General features: G+C 43.8%; 1 protein-coding gene across 1 annotated transcript in view; it reads left to right on the forward strand.

Moving 5' to 3' along the window:
• LOC126457848 (probable aconitate hydratase, mitochondrial) overlaps window positions 1–20,689 on the forward strand; it is a 122,697-nt gene that overhangs the window by 88,858 nt on the left and 13,150 nt on the right. Inside the window, exons 10-11 of the mRNA XM_050094488.1 lie at window positions 11,975–12,233; window positions 14,303–14,508. Coding sequence (XP_049950445.1) covers window positions 11,975–12,233; window positions 14,303–14,508 — 465 coding nt within the window. The remainder of the gene's footprint in view (window positions 1–11,974; window positions 12,234–14,302; window positions 14,509–20,689) is intronic.

Genomic DNA, 20,689 nt, shown 5'->3' on the forward strand with positions numbered 1-20,689 from the left:
AGCACTGATTTCACTTCAGGATTTTATATCGATGCAAGAAAAACCAACTGAGGGGATGGGGGGGGGGGGGGGGGGGTAGTTTCTGTTTGCCCTCCACCCCACCCCCAAATTAACTTAGAGGTGTATTTGATCTACAGAGAGAACCAGCAATAAAAATTGTGGTTGTATCAGCAAAGATGCAATTAATAACTTCTACCTCGACGACATTCTGTCCTGTCCTGTCCTGTCCTGTCCTGTTAATAGTTTCTGTGAAGGAATGGAAGATCTTTACATCAGGTCTACCTTCAGAGTGAGAAATAGAACACCACTGAAAAAACACCCATTTTAAAAAGGTTTCTGTAACTGGATAAAAGTTAAAAATACACGAGAAGAATCTCTTTCCATCAAGAGTCTGTCGCAGTATTTCAGCAAAGAGGGAAAAAAAGCACACCTGCAAGTGGCCATCTTGTGTGACCTCTGCTGGCTGATCAGGAGAATGCTAGAACTGCTTTACTACCAATTATCAGTTAACTAAGTTTCCTTGATAGAACAGAAAACACACTGAGGTGTAATGGGATAATCAGTGGAAACTTCAGGACACACTTTTTGATAAGAAGATGAATGATTTACCAGAACTGAATACACCATGGGAGTTGGTTAGTGCCAGCGATACAAAATGAAATACTCATAATTATGACTCATTTGAGACATTCTGCAAAAATAAAAAAGTGCATATTAAGGAATTGCGCTAGATTCAGTGATGGATGTGTGTGGTCAGAAGCAGTCCACTCAACGTGTATGATGTTGCACCTTATCTGAGACGTTCGAAGTAAAAGAATTTTTTCTGGGTTTATACAGTCCACTGGACACAAGAGGAAAGACACTGGCAGCAAATACACCTTTCTAATACTCTAACCAGAACTGATTTCTATATGCCCATTGTTTTAATGGTGCTGTTGATATGTCGGGCAAGAAAAAGTGCGTGGAGGGAATCCTTCTTAAAATCTAGCTTAGTCAAGATTGCAAAAAAAGGAATGTGGTTACTAGTTTTAGCTGCACATGGGCCATTTTCAGATCATAAAACACATTCTTGATTAGTATAATTGCCATAAGGGCTTACTTAACACGGTTAGGTGAGTTTTACAACTGAAATGGCATGGAAAATTGGAGAAAATTGTTTATGTCGAAGTTTATGGTGTGTGCGAAGAACTGATTAGATCTTTACAAAATCCAAATTTTAATGCAGTGTTAGTGAAACATTCTACAGACATTCTAAAAGCAGCTCTTGTTAATCTTAGGATTGCAGAAGCGTTTGATATGCTTCTACAGAAAGCTGAAGATCATTCTAAGAACGTAAATCTGAAATACCCAAAAACGTCAAGGTCAAGAAAAATACCAGTGAGCTTGAAACACACAGAAACATCAGCTGTTCTTGCAGAATTGTCTCCTGAATAAAGATTTAAAAAAAGATGCATTTGAAATTCGTGTTCTCTTTCTGAATGAGACTGGTGAAAGGTTCCAACTAAGAGAATCTTAAGTATCTATCCTATATTGAAGAGAGATTTGTTGCAGCTTTCCAAACACATCTTCCACCTATACAACTGGAATGCTGTAGTTGCTTGGAGTACACACACATGGCTGTACAGCCTTCATGCACAGCTCAAAATAGTGTGAACCATTACAAGTCGTGTATTACTGTGTAATATATTCTCTATTGGAAGACAACTGATTACGGATATTGTATGGTTAATGCAAGGTTTCTGGAAGTTATTTGCCTGATCATTCTGATTGAGAGTTCCAGTTTCGTCAGCATCCTCTGAGAGGTCATTCAGCACCTTGTGACGTCTAAAAACTTGCCTTAGGTCAACAGTGACACCGCCGAGTCAAATCCATCTACTCCTCATTGGTCTTCATCAAAACTTGTTGAGAAAATTAATCTTATGGGTGTGGTGAGAGTTTTATTTTGCAAACTGTGGAAAGAAAAGTAGCTAAATTTTTGGCCTCTTAAAAATAAATTAAAAAATCCCTTCTTTTGAAAAAGAATTATCATTTCCTTTTTTCCCTTAAGAAGCAATAAGCAGTGTTTTTAATATCTACAACAATGATGACGGCAACGTTGATGTTGGTTATTATTATTATTGTTCTTATTATTATTATTATTATTATTATTATTATTATTTTATGAATGGAAGATTATCGAGCTCTGCAGTGAATCCCAACTACTGTCCATAATTGATATCAGAAAAGAGTGGAACTAATGGGTCCCCAGCTATTGATATCTTTTTCAAAAATAAACGAAATGGAAATGTTTCCAACAAGCAAAGCAGACCCATATTTCTGACTTTTAATATTAATGAACTACGTAACAGTATTAGAAATTCCTTGATGGAGTAGTACAAAAAATAAGGGAAAGGCAACCACTGACTTGTAGCAGATTGACGCAATGGAATACAGAACTCTCAACAGAAAATGACCCCCCTGCGGGTTCGGGGGTTAGAATAGGCGTTTGATATTCCCGCCTGTCGTAAGACGTGACTAAAAGGAGTCTCAAATGTTCCGGCCTTAATGTGATGGTCCCCTAAGGGGTTCGACCTCCACTTTTCAAAATTTTCTGGTAGTGCGTACCATTTGGGGAAGGGCGCCTTACATGGTGCATCATAAATCCATCATGCCCTAAGACCTGGCACGCTTGCTATCGTCATGGAATCAGACTTGCACCGAGCTTCGGGCCACTTCGACCGCAGTGTGTCCCAGTTAGCATACTTTCCCTCCGTTGTGCGCTTCCCTCTTCGCACTCACGATACAAATAAATATTTGACACCCAAAATCCAGCATGGTAGCCAGCCCATTGTGGTGGAGTCGTCATGTACCCTCTTGGTGGTAACCCCCTGACTACGCAGAGATCACACTGCTGATGATGTGCCTGAGCTGCTAACTCCCCACGTATGCTGAGGGGTAGATGCCTGTCTACCTGGGGCTTCAGGACTCCCGGAAAAGGCCATCCTCCCAGTTGGTCTTTGCTGTGGAGGGGTGGTGCCCGTGGGGAGAGCCCCTGGTCGTAGTGGGTGGCATCAGGGTGGATGACCCGCAATGAAGCAGTGTGTGTCATCTGTTGCCGGCCCTCAACCAGCAGTCTCAAAGTGTGGAAGGCATCAATTCAGTGCTGGGAAATATGATCCGAAGTCGTTCCCCTCCCAGGCCACACTGTGGGAGGGACGTCAGGCTACAGAAAGGCACAAGCCATATTTGTCCCGATTTTTAGTGTGCACACGATCTGATGGGGAATCTTTCACCACCTTGAAGCCTCAGTTCTTTGTTGACCATTTAGAAGACAAGTATGAGTAGGTGGCCAGTTTGTCCAAGATGCATTCTGGGTCTGTCCTAATACAGACAGCATCCTCTGCCCAGTCAAGGGCACTCCTCGCCTGTGACCACCTGGGTAATGTTTCTGTCTCCATAAAGCCCCATAAGTCTCTTAACATGGTCCAGGGTCTTATCTTTCACAAAGACCTCCTTCCGCAGTCTGATGATGAGTTGCACACCAACCTCGAGCGACGAGGTATTCACTTTGTCTGGTGCGTAGACAGGGGCCCGAAGGACAATAGGGTTGCCACTGGTGCCTTCATCTTGGCCTTGGAGGGTGACACCGTACCTGAAAAGGTCAAGGTGATAGTGTACCAGTGTGTTGTTCAGCCATACATCCCTCCCCCTATGTGGTGCTGGAAGTTTGGTCACATGTCTTCCAACTGTAATTCCAGCCTTATATGCCGAGATTGTGGATATCCTCATCCTGTCGCACCATCCACTCCCCCTCCCGTCTGTGTCAACTATGGGGCACAGCATTCCCCTTGCTCACCAGTGTGTCCAGTTTTTCAGAAGGAAAGAAGAATAATGGAATACAAGACCCTGGACCGACTGACCTACAAAAAAGGCTAAGAAAAAGTTCAAGAGGTTAAACCCAGTCTGCGTGGAAACTTAATGTGCTGTAGCAGCCGCACATGTTTCACATTCCTCAGTGACGCCATTTGTGGTTGGCCCTTTGGGCCACAAGACCACACGTGCCCGCTTAAGAGTGGGGGCTCCACCTATCACTGTTGCTCCCGCAACTCCATCTTCGGGAGCAACGCTCTCCCGACCATCGGGACTGCCAGTCCCCACATCTGAGCTGAAGGAGTGCCCCCCTTCTTCGGCCGCTCTCCCACGTACAGGGTCCCTTGAAGCTCTACCCTCCAGGGCCCCACACAGTGCACAAGTGGAAGTTAGCCAGTGGCTCAAGGAGTCACAGGCTGCAGGTTGAAGGGTTTCCTGCTCTTCGTCCTTACCTGATGCTGCTTCAGGGAAGCCCTCCAAGCAAGCTCCGAAAGAGCAGCGGGAGGACAAGTCCAAGAAAAAGAAACAACCTGTTTCACTGAAAGAGGTTCCGGTAGTCCCACCACTACCACCCACCAGTTCAGCCTCTGAGGATGAGGTGGTGCTTCTAGTGTCCCCCGAGGCCTAGCTCTCGCTGATGCCTCTGAAGCAATGCACCTAGCCGTTAGCCCTCCGCCGGTGGCAGCAGCTGACCCTAGGGAGTAACCTGCATTCTACGTCCCTTCATGCCTTCCCAGAACACAGAAAGCGTTATCCTCCAGTGGAATTTTGGCGGTATGTTTTTTGTTCTTGTCCCCCCCCCCTCCCCCCACACCAGTTGGCTGAACTAAGACAGATTTTAAGCTCAACACGTGCTTTCTCTATTGCCATCAAAGAAACCTGGTTCCCAGCAATGCGGACTCCTGCCCTTTGTGGCTATCAGGGGTTTTATAAAAACTGGACTGATTGTAACAGGGCGTCAGGTGGAGTATATCTGTATGTCCTTACCTCTGTGTATTCTGAATTATTGCCTCTTCATACAGCTTTAGAGGCTGTTGCTATGAGGATAAGGACGGCCTTGGATATTAGCGTCTGCAATGTCTACCTTCCTCCGGATGGTGGGAGTACCTCTTAATGAATTGGCTGCTCTGATCTCACAACTCCTGCTACAATTCCTGCTTTTGGTGGACTTCAACACCCATAACTCCTTGTGCATAAAACTGTGCGTTGGTGATTGCCAGTAATCGCTGAGGCCATCAAAGAGCATAGACGGGGCCTCGTGCAGTTCCTCTTTCTTCCGGGTGCCCTCGGCGTAAAACTGTGCATTGGTGATCGCCAGAAATCGCTGAGGCCATCGAAGAGCATAGACAGTCCCTATAACGACATAGGCTATGCCCATTGTTGGAGTGTCTCATTCTTTTTAAGCGGCTCCGTGCCTGCCTCCTGATACAAAGACAGAACAAAGAGTGCTGGGAAAGATAAGTTTCCTTCATTGGTTCTTGTACCCCTGCCTCCCAGGTGTGGACTCGGATTCGCCACATTTATGGTTACCCGACCCCGCTGGGGTGCCTTGGATTTTAGAAAATGGGGCAGTGTGCACTGACTCAGTGAAATAGCAGAGCATTTTGCTGAGAATTTTGTGTAGAGTTCTGCATCTGCAAACTATCAACTGGCTTTTTGTTCCTTGAAAGAGCGGGCAGAACGACAGCATTTGTCTCTTACATCGCGCCGCCTTGAGCCGTACAATGCTCCTTTTACTGAGTGGGAATTCCTCAGCGCTCTTGCCCATTGCCCTGACACAGCTCCTGGCCCTGACCGAATTCACTCCCAATTTCTCAAACATCTTCCTGTGGCCTCGTTGTGTCAGATTATATCTATCTTGAATTGCATCTGGGACGAGGGAGTGTCCCCGTCCTAGTGGCAGGACAGCATCATCATCACAGTGTTGAAACCTGGGAAGAGCCCTGCAGCGTTGGACAGCTACCGCCCCATTAGCCTCACCGATGTTCTCTGCAAATTACTCGAATAAATGATGAGACAGAGGTTGTGTTGGCTCCTGGAGTGTCGGGGTCTTCTGGCTCCATCCCAGGGTGGTTTCCGCTTAGGCCACTCAACGACTGATAATTTGGTGTGCCTTGAGTCTACTGTCCAAACAGCTTTTTCCACGCGCCAACATCTGGTCGCCGTCTTTTTTGACTCGTGGAGGGCCTACGACACGACCCTGGTGCCACCACATCCTTGCCACACTGCATGAGTGGGGCCTCCGTGGCTCGCTCCAGATTTTTGTACAAAACTTTCTCTCCCTCCGTACCTTCCGTGTTCAAGACGAGGCTCCTTTATCTCCTCCCATATCCAAGAGAATGGGGTCCCACAGGACTCTGGATTGAGTGTTCAATTGCTTTTGGTTGCTATAAATGGCCTAGCAGCAGTTGTAGGGCTGTCAGTGTCACCCTCCTTATATGCTGACGATTTCTGCATTTACTTGAGTTCGTCAACCATTGGTGTTGCTGAATGTTGACTACAGGGAGCCATTCGGACTATGCAGTCATGGGTTTCACTTCTCTGCCGACAAGACCTATGTTTTGCACTTCTGTCAGCAACAGACAGTCCATTCTGACCCTTCTCTTTTTCTTGATGGCCATCCACTATGGATAGTCGAAACATATCGCTTTTTAGGACTGGTTTTTGACGCCAGGCTAACATGGCTCCCCCAAATTAGTCAGCTTAAGCGACAGTGCGACAGTATCTCAACGCCCTCCACTGACTGAGCAACTTGGGTGGCAGATCGCTCTACGTTGCTGCGGCTCGACAAAGCCCTGGTTCAGTCACGACTTGACTATGGGAGTGTAGTGTACGGCTCGTCAGCATCCTCAGTATTGAAGTTGCGTGATCCTGTGCACCACTGTTGGGTCGTCTAGCAACGGGCACGTTTTGAACTAGTCCAGTGGCCAGTCTCCTAGTGGAGGCTGGAGTCCCTCCATTGCACATCAGGTGCCACCAACTGCTCGCCAACTGTGCAGCCCATGTCCATAGCTCGCCTCAGCATCCGAATTACCATCTTTTATTCCCAAACACAGTGGTTCATCTCCCAGAACGGCGACCTCAGTCAGGGATAACGATCGCTGTACGTGTCTGTTCCCTATTGTCTGAACTCGAGTCCTATCCTTTACAGCGTCCCGTGTGGATCCATAAAATTCACCTCCATGGTGTATGCCACGACTGAAACTACGGCTGGACCTATCGCCTTTCCATAAAGACTCCGTTCCTCTTGAGGCACTCCACAGTCATTTCCTATCGATCCTTGACACGTCCCAAGGTTCTGAAGTACTGGACCTATCGCGTTTCCATAAGGACCCGTTCCTCCTGAGGCACTCCACAGTCACTTCCTATCGATCCTTGACACGTCCCAGGGTTCTGAAGTACTGGTTGATGGTCGCGTAGGCTTTGCCTATGCTCACTCGGCGGATATCGAACAGCGCTCCTTGCTGCATGGCTGCAGTGTCTTGACTGCTGAGCTGGTGGCCATCTCTCGTGCCCTTGAGCATATTCGTTCCTGCCCCGGTGTGTCCTACCTGGTCTGCAGTGATTCGTTCAGTGGTTTACAGGCCATTGATCAGTGCTACCCACGCCATGCTCTGGTAGCAACTATCCAGGAGTTGGTTTATGCCCTCGAATGGTCTGGTTGTTCAGTGGTCTTCGTATGGACCCCTGGGCATGTCGGAATTCCGGGAAATGAGCTTGTTGACAGGCTGGCCAAACAGACCACTCGTCAGCTGCTTCTGGAGATAGGTCTGCCCAAACCTGACCTCCGATCGGTGTTACGCCACAAAGTTTTCGGGATTTGAGATGCTGAATTGTGCAACTTAGTTATGCCCAATAAACTCTGCGCCATCAAGGAGAGCACAAATGAGTGGAAGTCTTCTCTGCAGGCTTCTCGCAGGGACTCTGTGGTCCTCTGCTGCCTTTGCATCAGCCACACTTGGCTGACGCATGGCTATCTTCTCTGGCGTGAGGCCCCACCTTGTTGTTGCTGAGGTTCCCATTTGACAGTAGTCCACATTTTGTTGGACTGTCCACATCTAGCCATTCTGAGACGGAATTTTAATCTTTCTGACACACTTCCTTCGATTTTAGGAGACAATGCCTCCGTGGCTAACTTGGTTTTATGTTTTCTACGTGATGCTGGTTTTTATTCTTCGTGTTAGGCGTTAGTTCTTGTCCTTTGTCTCCCTGTGCTTTCTACCCTAGTACTTTTAGTTTGGAAATTTTAATGTGTTGCTTAGTGGCTGGCTCACCCTTTTTTATCCTCATGATCAGCCAGCCCGGGACATCTGCTGCACTGTTTTAAGCTCTTTTGTCTGTTTCTTGCATGTCTGTGCTTTTCTTGTCTCCTGTTGCCCCCAGTGTGTTCAGCTTCGTGATTTTTTTTTTTTTTTTTTTTTTTTTTTTCCAATCTAGAATTCCTGTGGTGTGTACTGTTTGTTTTCCATTTTGTGCCATGGACTTGGTTCAATGGAACAAGGGACCGATGACCACACAGTTTGATCCCTTTAAAAATAATACCAACCAACCGGAAAACTGGACTGCAGCAGGAGGTGGTAGGGGGGCATATGGGACAGGTCTTGCACCTGGCTCCATGACAAGAGGACCATCCATAGGTTCCAGGATTTTTAGTAGGACTGGAACAGGAATGGAAAAGGGTATTCTGTAGATTGCATGGGTGGCAGAACACTACTTTGGGGGATTTGGGCAGGAGTTTCGGTGGAATATCCCATATCTCAGGCCATGACAAGAGGTAGAGTCCTGGTGAAGGATGTGGTGGGGCTTCTCAAGGCCAGGGTGATACTGAGTGAGCTGAGGAGTGCTGGTCAGTTGCTGGTTAAAAGGTTTACTGTTGTCTGAGAAGCAGATATCACAGGAGACTTGTTTATGGGGGAGATAGATAGGATGTTGTCCATAAGTGAAGGCTCTGGTAAAGTTATCAGCACACTTTGGCAGCTCCTGTTTTCCACTGCATATGCAGTGTCCACAGATAGCGAGGCTGTAAAGAAGACACTTTTTGACATGGAATAGATGTATTGTTGGTGGTTGATGCACTGGATATGGAGCCATCTTGAAGGTGGAGGTAGATATCTGGAAAGGTGGCTTGACAAGCTGAGAAGGATCAGGTTAAGCAGGTTTGGAAATAAGTGTTAAAGTTACGTAAGAAAGAGCAAATGTTATCCATTCTGTGAGTCTGAACCGTGAAAATGTCATTTCTAACTCTGAACCAGGCAAGAGGTTTTAGATGTTGACTGCATAAGAAGGGTTCCTTCAGGTAGCCCATAAATAAGATGACATAGGGTGGTGCCATGCAAGTACCCATGGCAGTACCACGGGTTTCTTTGTAGATTTGTCTTTAAAAATGAGATAATTGTGGGTCAGAATGTGGATGGCCAGGTGGATTAGGAAAAATTTGACAGGTTTGGTATCGGGAGGAAATGAGGACAATCTTGGGAAAGGCAGTGTGCACGGGGGCTGGTGGTGTAAAAGGATGTTGCTTCCACACTGACAAACAGGGAGTCTGGTGGGATTATGGAGAGGCAGTGAAGGAAGTGACACAGTGTTTTGAATGTAGGATGGGAGACTACGGACAATAGTTTGGGGCTGTTGGTCAGCAAAGGCAGACGTTCGTTCTGTGAGAGCATTGTAGCCGGCTGCAATTGGGTGACCAGTAGGCAGACCTGTGGGATTGCTTTCCAAAGTTTGGACAGTAGTTAAAAGGTAGTAGTGTAGGGTGTTGTAGCTGTGAGAAGGGAGGTGGATTCAGGTGTCTGGTTTTGAAATGCACCTAAGGCATTGAGAAACTGCTTGAGGTCATGTTAGACCTTTGGGATTGGATCATGGTTTTAAGGTTTGTATGGAGAGGTGTTGGAAAGTTGGTGGAGACCCTCAGCCACACAGTAACTATGATTCATGACCACTGTGGTCATGGGAAAAGGAAAATGTCAGTATTGTTTTTCAGGTTACAGATAGCAGTGTTTTCCACAAAAGTGGTAATGTACTTAAAAGGGATCTAGGAAAGGAAGGTGAGGCCAGTTAAATTGAGAATTCCTTAAAGATAACCAGAGAATGACTTTGTGGAAAGATCAGGTTTGTAGGGAGGCTGTAAATACTGTAGACAGAGCTGTATATGGAGTTTCAGTTGGCTGTTATGAATAGGGATGCGTGCCAAAAAAATGTTTTCCCTGCAAAGAACGAGTAAAGGAAAGAAGGTCTTTCTACAATTCCAGTGTGGTTGAAATTAAATTTGGGCTAAAGGTGAGGCCATTAGAAAATACTGGGATTTCTTGAGGGATCAGATTTCTGGCAGAAAGGTTGACAACAGTTTTGTGGGATGGATGTTCAGGAGTACCAAGTTTCATGGAGAGTGATGGAAGTTTTTGGGGATATGGAAGGTGGAGTAAGTCTGCAAGGCATGGTCAGGGAGCTATGAGGGTTGGCAGGGGCGTTGGATCAGAGGGGTAGGCTTTTTCGTGCTTGTAGGTAGTCCCATGTGGGCATAGGACTGGAGTAGCTGGGAATGGTGGTGGGAGTGCTATTCCAACTGTTGAGGTCACAGAGTTAAATGATTTTGCAAAAAGTGTGTATACTCTAAATTGTGGTTTGAGCTTGGATTGTATGATGATGAAGGACCTGATTTGTGAGGTTGGGAGGCTGATGGCATTGAGAAAGGTGGAGCCTCCTGCTGTAGGATATGAGACGCCCTGCGATGACCGTTTTTATGGTAAGTCCTTTAATTGGTATACCATGTGCCAGACAGGACTTTAGAAAGAGGATGTGTCATTGTAGTTTTTTAAGGGTAGAGGAAAGTTTTCAGAATTGATACAGGTAGAATGAGCAGAGATTCATGGTTGGATGGTCTGGCATCAGAAGGAGTAACTGAAAATTTGTTAAAAAATACGGAAAATGAGAAGGTGAAAATTTATGGTGGTAGGTAATATATAGAAAGGTACAAAGGAAGTTCTGAAATTTTTTTTAAAGTTGCAGAAAATAGCAGATGCTCCTGTCAGTAAGTAAGTTTGATTGCAAATTTATACACACAGCAGTAGGAAACACATGCGATTGTACAATGATATCATAAACAAACATGCATGATCTGCTAACAGTCAAACTGGACAACACAAATTGATAGAGGAGGGTATGTTAAAACCACATTGGAATAAAAATCTTCAAAAATGTGGTGTCGCTGCAAGAGCAGGGAGTCGTAGCACGGCTCTATTTAGTTTGGCGGCCGATATAACATGGGTGTTCATATTGTGCAACAGAAGGTGGCTGGCGTGTGTCTGTGGAACGACTTGCCTTTTTTCCACTACCCCATCCTTCCCTACTCTCTCCCTATCAGTTCAGGCAATTGATTTCAGTAACAGATTATCAATAATTAGTCTTGCCATGGGAGTTTGCGTTTGGGTGTCTGTGTGGTTATGTTTGGGAGCGTGTGTATTATTGCTAGGAAAAGACGTAATATTCCAAAGCTAGTCTGAATGCTGTTTTCTTTTGTGTGTTTCTGTGCTCCATGCTCTGATCCACTATAGGTGAGTGGTTGCATTTCCCTTATTTTACATAATATTAATGAACTGTTTCCTTTATAGAGCAACATAACATTGACTGCCTAACCTTCCACACCCTACCGATAAACTTGTCTATTTAATGGGTGTCCTGAAGTATATATGTCTTAATTCACATTAGATGAAACCTGTGAGGTTTATTGCCAGCCCTCCCCCCTCCCCCCCCACCCCCTTTCTCATTCAACAATGTCTGAAAACATTTGCTAGTGCCCCCCCCCCCCCCCCCAACAATCATGAAGTGGTTTGCTTGCCCTCCACTGAAAATAAAAAATCAAAGTTAGTATGCCATTATGCATAACAATGAGAAATCTTGGGGACTGAATCATCTGTTTAACAAGGGAACAAAATATTCTCATTGTATTGTATGCTTCACTAATGATACTTCAAAGTCCACAGTGGAATGTGAAGACTTGTAAGTGCAATATTTATTTGTTTATTGAGTGTTGCTGGACTAATTTTTGTTCCGATAGCCCTATTGGCCTAGACAATTTTGCTGTTGGTAACTGACATGTTTAATACCATGATTATTAATTTTTCAGGCAGAAACACTAAGGCAGTTTGGAGGCACAGTCTTGGCCAATGCCTGCGGACCTTGTATAGGACAGTGGGATCGCAAAGATGTCAAAAAGGGAGAGAAGAATACAATTGTTTCTTCGTACAATCGTAACTTCACTGGACGAAATGATGCAAATCCTGCAACACATGCCTTTGTGACATCACCTGAGCTTGTTACTGCTCTGTCCATTGCAGGCACCCTTGACTTTGACCCTACGAAGGATACCTTGAAGGGATCAGATGGTATGTTTTTTAGTGTTATTAGATCTGTTAATGTTGTAAGCAACAGAAACTGTAGTTGCTCTTCCTGTACAAGGGATCATGAAGACAGCTCTTCTGAGTTATTAAATACCACATTGATAGGCACAGATCGAATTTGTACAGACGTCTTAATAATTTGTGTGTTCTAATAGTAAAAAGGGAAAAAGGGCACAGAGGAGTAAAGCTCAAGTACAGAATTTTTGTCATTATTTCAACATACTGAAAAGTTAAGTCTCTGTGACCTCTCAGATTTCTTAGACATTATTGATTAGTAATGCGCTTGTAGTTGTACAACTGAGTTGTTGTTTCAGTGACTGCCCAGTCGTTGAAATATTGTGCATAAATTGGTAACAACTACTTGGCTGAATAATAGCAACATATAATTCTGCTTCAAGAAATGTTCATCTAGAGATGTGTATCCTTGTGCATTTTCAACTTTTTGTGGTGTAATGAATAGTGCATTAAATTTCAGACATGCAGCTGTGCAAATAAAATTTCTTCCACTGATATTTGGCTGCATATAATCAGCCCATCCTCAGAGTGAGACACAAGACTGACAAGGTGCTAAGTGCAGCCTTACATACTCCACAGCGGCGGTACGTGCCTGCCGAGTCACCGACGCTGGTCGGCAGCAAAGAGATACACTTTCACATGCACTGTCTTTGGCAAAGGCGTACAGATATTCGATTCGCTTGTTGATGTATATTCGGCAGCGATGTCACTGTGACGACTTCTCAGCAGTTTAATTATCTCAAGTGCCGGATTCCATGCTTTGTCCAAATTAAAACCATTATCTCTGTTTATTAAATTATTATTAGCTAATCTAACCTCTATAGCTTCCTTGAAGACAGAATCCCAAAAGGAAGGGTTGGATAGAGATTGGATTAGTTAATAGTAATAATTTAAAAAAAGTGGTAATGGTTTTAATTTGGACAAAAAATGGAATCCGGCTCTTGGGATAATTAAATTACAGAGAAGCCGTTATTGTGTCATTGCTGCTGAACATACATCAATAAGCAAATCGAATGTCTATAGGTCTTCGCCACAGGCGGCGCATGTTTAAGCGTATCTCTTTGCTGCTGACCAGTGTCTGTGACTCGCAGGCACGTACTGCCATGGTGGAGCATATAAGGCTGCTCTTGGCACCTTGTCATCAGTCTTGTGACTCACTCTGAGGATGGCTGGACTATACACGGCTGAAATATCAGTGGAAGAAATTTTATTTGCGCAGTTGTGTGCCCGAACTTTAATTTCCTTGTCCATATTTTCACTCAAAACGTACAAATTTTACTCAATCATCCAGTTACTATTTTAAAGGGAAAACCCTAATCATACACATATGAAATGTAACTGTGTTTGGCAATATTATTTATTGTAGTAAATTTCTAAGCTGCTACCTTCTTTTATACACACGTCATTATTTACATTCGGATGCTTTCACAGATAGTAGTACACATGTCATTATTTACAGTCTGTAGCTCTTTGCAGAAACTACTAGTAGCATATATTCTGTGTGAATGCTGCCAACGTCGTCCTCAGCAGAGCCACCAGATAGTGGTTAACGTGCCCCTTTGTTCTGCTCCCAGGACCAGTGCATTTGGGTGAACTGTCTTATTTATCTCTGGTATAAATTTGCCCCCAAGTAGAGCCAATCAGAATTTTAATGTTCCCACAGCAACTTTTTAAGTCCATCTTTCTTGTACACCATATATTGTTTCCCTACACATGACACTACTAATGACAACATCCATCTGTCTGTCACACTTAGCCAAAATACATTCAGTCATAATATTGTTAGCAAGTAGTTGAGAGTGAAAATGAGGTTCAGAATGCAGGTCAGAGGTGTAGGGAATCTCTCCCAAGTGAAGATTGATCCTGGTTCCCCTTGTGAGCACTTAATCAATTTTTAAATTAGAATCACTGCCATGGTTTGCTGTGTGAGCAATTGTACATGCATGTGTTTATGAGTGGATGTGCTATATTTCTGTGTGTGGATTTTTTTTAAATTTGTGCTATTGCTAATTTTCTTAAAAGGAAATTATTTTTCCCAGGCAAGGAATTTAAGCTGGATGATCCCTTTGCTGATGAACTACCAACGAAAGGCTTTGACCCGGGTGAGGACACATACCAAGCTCCCCCAGCAGATGGTGGCAAATTGAAGGTTAATGTTGATCCTAAGAGCCAGCGTCTGCAACTTCTAGAACCATTTGATGTTTGGGATGGAAAGGACCTCACTGACATGACAATACTCATCAAGGTATGGAAGTAGTTCTTGTGTAATCTGCATATGGCTTACATTGTATCATTGATAATTTCTGTGAAGGTTGTTGATGTAGACACCTGAAGATAACTAACACTTGATAATGGGTGACATTTGTCTCTGCCAGTGCAATATGCACTCTTACTTTTTCTGATGTTTAATCCAAAAATAAACAATTTTAGAATAGGAAAAATCAATGAGAAATGGCTTACGGGAAATCTTGAAAACTAATCATAAGGCCATATTGGTGTACTGAATCACGTACCCACTTAATCTCTCGCAGAATTCCACTTGTCATCAATGTGGATAGCAACATAAGGTAATTGCACATATCAATGATAATCTAATGCCTAACACCTAGATTAAAATGTTAACTGTGCCCATGTTGTTATTTCATTGCTGTATTCACATGATCTTTGGCCAGTTCCAAACATGCAATGAAAGTTCTAGAAATATTTGTGAACTGCTTGGGAAGAAAGTGATAGCAGCACATATGACATTTCAGCAGATATCACATTTCACCACATATTAAATGTTTGACTTTCACTTGTCCTTTGAGACAGTTTAAAAAAAGTTATGTACACTTGTCCTGTAAAGATGAATGCTTTATCTTGGAATGGAAATGAGCATATGGCATTATTGGCCGTGGTACCCATTCAGGGGAGTTCGGCCGCCGTATTTCAAGTCCTCTTTAGACGATGCCACATCGGCGACTTGTGAGTCAGTGACGATGAAGATAATGATGGTCACACAACACCCAGTCCCCTACCGGGAATCAAGCTTGGGCCCCCCTGCATGGTAGGCAGTAACGCTACGGAGGGGGACTTTATCTTCAAAATAACTAGCAAAAATTTATTTTGTCCTTTGACATGTTATACTAGTAATTCACATAACAGAAGAATGACAAAATTAAATGATACACAAAACATACAGAAATATTGGTTGACTTCTCTTGAGAGAGAGAGAGAGAGAGAGAGAGAGAGAGAGAGAGAGAGAGACTCTTAATGTGACTGAGTTCAGGTATGGTTTTCCTGTCAAATTATCTACCCTTGTGAATAAAACTTCACACGGAAAATGTGCTTGTAACATGTGTTGGATTAATGAAACAAAAACAAAATATTGAATGCTGTCTTCATAGTGTTATATACTAAGATTATGGTTTATCGTCCCATCGACAATGAGGTCATTGGAGACAGAGCACAAGCTTGAATTGTTTTTGTTGAGGCATTTGCCTTGAGTGATGCTGGGGAAATCACAGAAAACTTAAATCTGGATGATCGGAGGTGGATTAGAACCAGCATCTTCCCAAATGCGAATCCACTGTGCTAATCACTGTGCCTTCTCACTCAGTCACACTGAAGGAAATACTGAAATATTTTACTTGTATTTTCTGTGATAATAGTAGAGTACGGTGGGGAGTAAACAATGACAGAGCTTTTGTCTTAGCTCCGAGAAAATAATTTAAGACAGCTGTACAGGTAAACATGAAGTAGTGTTCAAGTAAAACATAATATGTGTGAACACAGTGTTCTATAGTATGGAATTTTGCTTGGACTGATCATATTTCTTTAAGTGGAATTTCTCCTCGTGGTATGTCCTTTACTGCAAAAAATTTCTGACACTGTTTTTCTTTCTTTTTTGTGTACACTACTAATAAAAATTGTTAATGTCATAGAGTTGCTGTCATTTGTTCTTGCTTATCGTACACTCTCCTCTTTGACATTGTGTGTGTGTGGGGGGGGGTTCCTGTGCTAGCTAAATCTGGAAGAGGATCTTGACTGGAACCTTACAAATTGTTAAGTTTGTTTCGACCACTGAATGCCTCAAATATATGAGGAGTCATTACTTTTACTCCTTCCATTATTGAAGCTGTTAGTGGGCAGAAAAACCTGGCTTGCCACCCTGCTCCTCCATCTTCCTCCCTTCCTTCCCATGTATAATTAATAAATCATGAAGCCAACAACAGCCTTATGCCTTCATATTATCATAGAAGGGGGTCACACTGTAAATCTTGGTGATGACAGCTTTCTGTTTCATTGTTGTGTTTTCCAGACAGTTAGCCAACAGTAGCAAGCAACCTAATCTTTCACAATTTCAACATTGTGTTACTATAATCATCTCTATCTGCAGTCTTCCTGTGATTCAATGAATTTTGACTAGTTCAGCAACCATTTCCATGCAGTTATTCCCTGACAGGAAGTTTGTTATTCTCAAAGTTGAAGTCTCTTATTTATACATACATACGTCTGCTTGTGTCTGTATATATATATGTGTGTGTGTGTGTGTGTGTGTGTGTGTGTGTGTGTGTGTGTGTGTGTGTGTAGACGCGCGCGCGCGGACTGTATACCTGTCCCGTTTTCCCCCTAAGGTAAGTCTTTCCGCTCCCGGGTTGGAACGACTCCTTACCCTCCCCTTAAAACCCACATCCTTTTGTCTTTCCCTCTCCTTCCCTCTTTCCTGATGAAGCAACCGTGGGTTGCGAAAGCTTGAAATGTGTGTGTGTGTGTGTGTGTGTGTGTGTGTGTGTGTGTGTGTGTGTGTGTTCGTTATTGTCTCTATCAACATACCAATACTTTCGTTTGGTAAGTTACAGCATCTTTATTTTTAGATATACATACATACATATGCAAAATCAGTATTGGGACTGAGGTGCCATACTGAGCAGAAGGGAACTGGAAGAGACCATCATTGAACTCATTTGAAAAATAATGACTGTATCTTGAACTCTTTGAACTTACAAAGGAAGGGTGGGACAAATTTGGACATGGCCCTAACAGATATGACAGGTTTACACCATTTAAATGGCTGGAATATTGACTGGTGTAACACTGACTTGACTGCTTGTAATATCATACACTGTACCTTACCAGGAAAGGAAATGAAAGAGCATTGAAACTATTGTTTCACTGACAAGATAATAAATGAACCTAACGTGGAAGAGATGGGAACAGTTCTTGCTTTGGGAATGCCAGTGCTGGGCAATAACGTCAGTTAGAAGATTCAAGAACTAGAAAAGGTTACGGATAAAGAACATAACAAGAAATACCCAGCACAAGTTACAACCAGTATGGTATTCGGTTTAAGGTATTGCAGAAATAATTTGAATCAAGGTGGGAGTGAGCTGGAACAGAGGAATGTGATCACAGAAGAAAGAATTGAAAGGTTACATGGATAGATATGTTAATGCAGAGTTTTGAAGCAGATATTGGGGGGGGGGGGGGGGGGGCGGTGGAGACAATTCTTGTGGACTAACTTGGAAATGGGCCATTGGAATACCATACAAAATATTTACAGAGAAGATTTGATCACAACAGTCCTGTCTACTTTTAAACAAAATGGAACTTTAATGGGTGGAGGGTACGGGGACAGTAGGTTACTATAGCCTTGGATGACTTTTGGGAGTGGAGAATGTGTTGTAGGGATAGCTCCCATCTGCAAAGGTCAGGAAAACTGGTAGAGGTGGGACAATCCAGATGGCTCCAGTTGTGAAGCAGGCACTGAATGTGGGCATGTAATGTAAAGCTGCATATTGAGCCACATGGTGATCCATTTTGCTCTTGGTCACAGTTTGCCAGTGCCCATTCATGCTGGTGGACAACTTGGTCATACCAACATAAAAATCTGAGCAATGATTGCAGCAGAGTTGGTATGTAACATGGCTGTTCACACTGGTGGGAATAGGAAGTGCTGGGTGGGTGAACTAGGCAGGTCTTGCATTTGGGTCTTCCACAGGGATATGATACTTGTGGCAAGGCATTGGGATTGAGAGTAGTACAGGGACAGACTAGGATGTTGTGGAGGTTAGGTGGGTGACAGCATGCCACTTTAGGAAGGCTGGAAAGGGTCTTGGGTATAAACCCCTGATGAGAGATGTGGTTCAGTAGTTACAGTCTTGGGTCACACCATGTGACAAAGGAGACACTATTTTGTAGCGCGCGCGAGTGTATACCCCTTCTTTCCTCCTAAGGTAAGTCTTTCCGCTCCTGGGATTGGAATGACTCCTTACCCTCTCCCTTAAAACCTACATCCTTTTGTCTTTCCCTCTCCTTCCCTCTTTCCTGATGAGGCAACAGTTTGTTGCGAAAGCTTGAATTTCATGTGTATGTTTGTGTTTGTGTGTGTGTCTATCGACCTGCCAGCACTTTCGTTCGGTAAGTCACATCATCTCAACAGGTCTGTGTTTATTGAATGGACAGCTTCATCAATTTAGTTTCTCAGTTCTTGAAGAGCAGCTACCATAGGTGGGGCAAGGATTCTTTTATGTACCACCACAGAAAAAAAAGCTAGGTATGAGGTCTGGTGACCTGGGAAGCCAAAAGCAATAAAAAAGATCTTGTTGTCCACTTCTTCCATTCCAGTGTTGTGGGATGGTGTTGTTAAAATATAACTGTACCTCAAGGTGAAAATGAAATGGAGCGCCATCATGCATGAAAATGCAATTATTGAAATCTTCGTGAAAGTGAGGAAACTACAAGTTTCACAGCATGTCCGGGTATTACATTCCTGTGTCAGTTTACTCTGCAAAAAGGAAAAGTCCATAAACTTTGTGAACAGAAACAACATGAAACACATTCAGTTCTGGTGAATCTCTTTCATGTTCAACGATGATGCCAGGATTTGTGACCCGCAATTTCTTATATTATGGCAGTTTGCTTTACCCAGTAAATGAAACATTGATTCATTTGAGGAAGTTTGAAGTTCCTCGCCTACCTGTCGTGAACGCATCTCGGATATGCTTGATACTTTCATCAGACGTGCATCGCCAACCAGTGCTCTTCCCTTTTCGTATGCAACCAACTTCCAAGAATTTTGTATACCAGTCATAAATCTGCTTATGCAGAGATGACTTCTTGCTGAATTGATGTTGGAATGCACGTTGCACTTGAACAGTGACTTGATTTTGCACAAATTCCAACACGCACAATAATTTCTCTTGTGGTGTAGTCACAGTGTTGCTACAAACAACAGTGCAGCTGTTTAAAATCTTTGAACCTTCCTCCATAGATTGCTACTCGCAATAAAGATGAAACATTGAGTTGCAGATAGGCATGATGATGAGACTTCCTAGCCTCCCAAAACCCCTAACTCTTTTCTGGTTCAGGTTCATTGATGATATCTTAATGATCTGAACCTGGGCCCCCTATCTTCATACCTTTACAACCTCAACACCTTTTCTCCCATCCCTTTTACTTGGTCAGCCTCAACCCAACATTCTTGGACACAGACCACCTCCTTTCTGCTGGCTCCATCCTCACCTCTGTCCATGTTAAACCTACCAACCAACAACTTGCATTTAGATAGGGGTCATCCCTTCCACACCAAAAAACTCCCTCCTATACAACCTGACCACCTGGGAACAGCATATCTGCAGTAACGGGGAGCTCCCTTGCATAGTATGCTGAATGTTACAGAAAGGCCTTCACAGATACACTATCTCCCAGACCTAATCCTCAAACATATTTCCTGTATCAGGTCCACAACCACCCCTACGCCTCCCACCATCCCCAAGAACCAGCTACAAAATAGTGTCTCCTTTGTCACATGGTGTGATCCAAGACTGTAACTACTGAACCACATCTCTCATCAGGGGTTTATACCCAAGACCCTTTCCAGCCCTCCTAAAGTGGCATGCTGTCACCCACCTAACCTCCACAACATCCTAGTCTGTCCCTGTACTACTCTCAATCCCAATGCCTTGCCACAAGTATCATATCCCTGTGGAAGACCCAAATGCAAGACCTGCCTAGTTCACCCACCCAGCACTTCCTATTCCCACCAGTGTGAGCAGCCATGTTACATACCAACTCTGCTGCAATCATTGCTCAGATTTTTATGTTGGTATGACCAAGTTGTCCACCAGCATGAATGGGCACTGGCAAACTGTGACCAAGAGCAAAATGGATCACCATGTGGCTCAATATGCAGCTTTACATTACATGCCCACATTCAGTGCCTGTTTCACAACTGGAGCCATCTGGATTGTCCCACCTCTACCAGCTTTCCTGACCTTTGCAGATGGGAGCTATCCCTACAACACATTCTCCACTCCCAAAAGTCATCCAAGGCTATAGTAACCTACTGTTGTCCCCGTACCCTCCACCCATTTCTGCCCCCTTTGTCCTGTCACTTCCTCATGATTTGCTTCGCTTCATGCTCAATGTGCACTGCTTTCCATCGG

The sequence above is a fragment of the Schistocerca serialis genome, chromosome 2 (genome assembly GCF_023864345.2).
Source record: "Schistocerca serialis cubense isolate TAMUIC-IGC-003099 chromosome 2, iqSchSeri2.2, whole genome shotgun sequence".
In the NCBI taxonomy this organism is placed as follows: Eukaryota; Metazoa; Arthropoda; class Insecta; order Orthoptera; family Acrididae; genus Schistocerca; species Schistocerca serialis.